Raw genomic sequence first — 3,083 nt, 5'->3', positions numbered from 1 at the left:
AACTGAAAACTGGCAATAACAGCACTTTGCTTCATGACCACAGCTCTTGTTTGAACAGGAACAGGTACACCAAACAACACATACTAAGCAACAGCATGATCTGTAGGGTCACCTCTCATTTTGCTACAGCAGTTTATACAGCTAAGTTTGAGAATTCCCTGAGGCAGTAAGCTGCCTCACATCTGCTAAGAACAGGCCAGTGCTGAAGACACTTACTGTTCTTCTTAAGGACAGAGGTGTTGATCCAAGGCCAGGACTAGACAACTCATCGTATATGCTTCTAACTGGTGGAGCACCACCTTTATCCTTATGTGAAGGGACTACTGGTTGTGGGGGCGACCCTCCTGCAATTCAAAGGAACAAAAGAGCAGCATGAGAAAACTTGTAATTTTGCTTTGGTGCTACTTGTTCTTGAAACTTGAGTAATGCATTCAGCCATGCTCTCGTGTTGATTGTTGTTGAGACTTGATTGTTTCACTGGAGGTTTGCAGAGCCGTCTGTCCTACCAAACTGTTCAGGTTTGAATGTTTGTAATACACAAGTATTATTTAGAACTTTCAGACCTCTTATTAACCCATTATATTCACTGTTTACATGTTCTTTCCCTGAAGTCCTGAGCATGGCTGTATCTTTCAATTTTAAGCCAGGCTAGAAATCCATTTTAATTGTTTCAGAGACTAACCTGCCTATAGTACAGATGCAAAAGCAAGATTTTTAAAAATTGAGATGTATAAAAATTGAAATTTATAAAAATTGAACCATACCAAAATGTACAGAGACATTGCACATTACTGTCACATTGACACTGTCCAAATTCCTTGGCTTCTCATCTAATTTCATATTAAATAAAAATTGTAAGCTCTTGAGAGCAGGGACTAGCTTGCATATAGACAGGATGAAGTTAACCCAGCTGCTCTCCCAATTTGTGAACTTTGGGACTTCCTTCTAAGAGAATTAAACTTCTTGAAAGAATTTGACCTATCTTAACCTTTTGTGCGGATTTACCCCAGGGGGAAAAAAAAGGAGTTTACATCAAGTTTCACTTGCAAAATGTTTGGAAACCAAGCTTTTCTAATCCTAAATCCTGAGCTTCAAGGCTCTACTCTGAACTGTTAAACACATACAAGAACTGCTACTGTTACATGGAATAATGTGCATTATGTAAAGCACTCTCCCATCAAGGTTTGCAGTTTTTTAACTGATGTACTTGATCACTTCCTTTGGGAAGTTTGTGTTAGTATCTTACTAGCTCCTCTCTTCCTAAAATTGATACTCTGAGGCTATAAAAAACCCTTTAAAAAACCATTTGGTGAAATTCACATGATTACTTTCAATTTCATAAATATTTTTGTAAGAGGTTTGTTCCCAGATGTGTAAGGGCAGGCAGACAAGAGCAAGAAGCAGAAGACCAACAAACCTCCAATTATGGAACATTTTAAGTTGAAAGGGACCTTGTAAGGGAAAGATCATTGAGTCCAATCCAGCCTGACATTCAAAGAAGAGAATATTTTATTAAGGGAAATTCTTGCAGTACTTTAATCCTCAATTTTTCCTTCAAAATGACTTCAAAAATATTAACACCATCAGATGTTAAATTATGCCAACTGATTTAGTACAAAAGCCAAGATCACCCAAGGCATGTCAACTACTCACTCTTCTCAGAGAATGAGTACAAACTGAAGATGTACTGAAGATGTACAATACTAACATGGGTAAGAACTTCTCCTAGTCTGATTAATTAGGTGGTTGAAGAGAAATGAGCATCTACAGCTAGGAAAAGTCACTACTCCAGTCCAATGACAGCAGACATCAAGTTTAGCTACAACCATTAGATATTAATTAAAAAGTTTATTTTCAGTTTTTCTCCCCCCAGTTTTTGTAAGTTTGATAACCTGTAAGTTTCCTTTTAGAATTCAAAGAAATAGAAAAAATTCTGCAAAGAAATCAGCAGTTTGCACAAGCTACATTTAGTTTGCCAGCAGATATCTCTGTTTTCAACATCAATGTATGTGCAACTGACTTGTAAAGAGTCATATAAACTGATTCTGTATTTTAGGAGAGCTTTATTACCTTCTCTGTAAAACAAACTTTTCCTGATACCAAAACGATCACATTTAAAACATTTATAATAATTCAATATACTGAGTTCACCACTTAATCGGTGGAGTTTGCTTATAGAAAGATATAAAACTATAAGGATTCAAGTCTGCAGCAGTCATGCAGAACAGTGAGACAAACCAATTTTTTGCTTTCAGGACAATTTTCCAACATTCAACAAATTCTGACCTGCAAGTAGAGGAGACCTTGTTTCCATGACACCAACTGAAGGGCCGTATAAAGCACGTGGCTGCGGAGTCACAGGTGCAGGTAAGTCACCCATCAAAAACCCAGGGAGAAATTGAGCACTAGTTCCTTGTTTTGGAGATGTCGGGGAGCCAAGAGTCATTGGTTCAGCTCCTGAAAACAAAATTTTAAAATATGAAAAAGAAAAGTGAAAGAGAAAGCAGCTTTTTCCATTGTGGGCTCTATGAAAGAAACATAGCACAAGATACACGAAGTGATTAAGATCACAGAATCCCAGAACTGTTAGGATTGGAAGGGACCATCTACTCCAAACCCTCTGCCAAGGCAGGGTCACCCAGAGCAGGTACACAGAAACGTCTCCAGGTGAGTTCGGAATGCCTCCAGAAAGGGAGACCCTACAGCCTCCCTGGGCAGCCTGTTCCAGTGCTCGGCTACAAGAAGTTCCTCCTCACGCTGAGACAGAACTTCTTGTTTTGGTTTATGGCCATTACTCCTCGCTCTGTCGCTGGGCACCACCGAAAAGAGCGCGGCACCATCCTCTCGACACCCGCCTCGGAGATATTCACTTGTATAGATGAGACCAAAGCCGGTTTAATCATTCATTTCACAGGGAAGCCGAGTTTATCACAATGTTGCATTTTGCGCAATTTCAAGTGGCGGCCGATCGATCTAACCCCGCTCCCCCTTCGCGAACCGCCCCTTCCTGGCGCCGTCTCCCACCCCGGCTCAGCAGCATCCACACCCCCCGCCCAGCGCAGGGGCTCGGCCCCCGCCCCACA

The 3,083-nt window shown here is 40.6% G+C and overlaps 1 protein-coding gene across 1 annotated transcript in view; it reads right to left on the bottom strand.

Moving 5' to 3' along the window:
- Positions 1-2,499, bottom strand: part of NUP35 (nucleoporin 35) — a 7,092-nt gene extending 4,593 nt beyond the window's left edge. The window contains exons 1-2 of the mRNA XM_005430189.2: positions 2,287-2,499; positions 217-344 (exon numbers count right to left, since the gene is read on the bottom strand). Of these exons, the coding sequence (XP_005430246.2) occupies positions 217-344; positions 2,287-2,446 (288 nt within the window). The 5' untranslated portion in view covers positions 2,447-2,499. The remainder of the gene's footprint in view (positions 1-216; positions 345-2,286) is intronic.
- Between the last annotated feature and the right edge of the window lie 584 nt (positions 2,500-3,083).

Source organism: Geospiza fortis, unplaced genomic scaffold, assembly GCF_000277835.1.
Source record: "Geospiza fortis unplaced genomic scaffold, GeoFor_1.0 scaffold706, whole genome shotgun sequence".
Lineage (NCBI taxonomy): Eukaryota > Metazoa > Chordata > Aves > Passeriformes > Thraupidae > Geospiza > Geospiza fortis.
The sequence above is the reverse complement of the archived record's forward strand: the minus strand, read 5'-3'. Positions and strand labels throughout refer to the sequence as shown.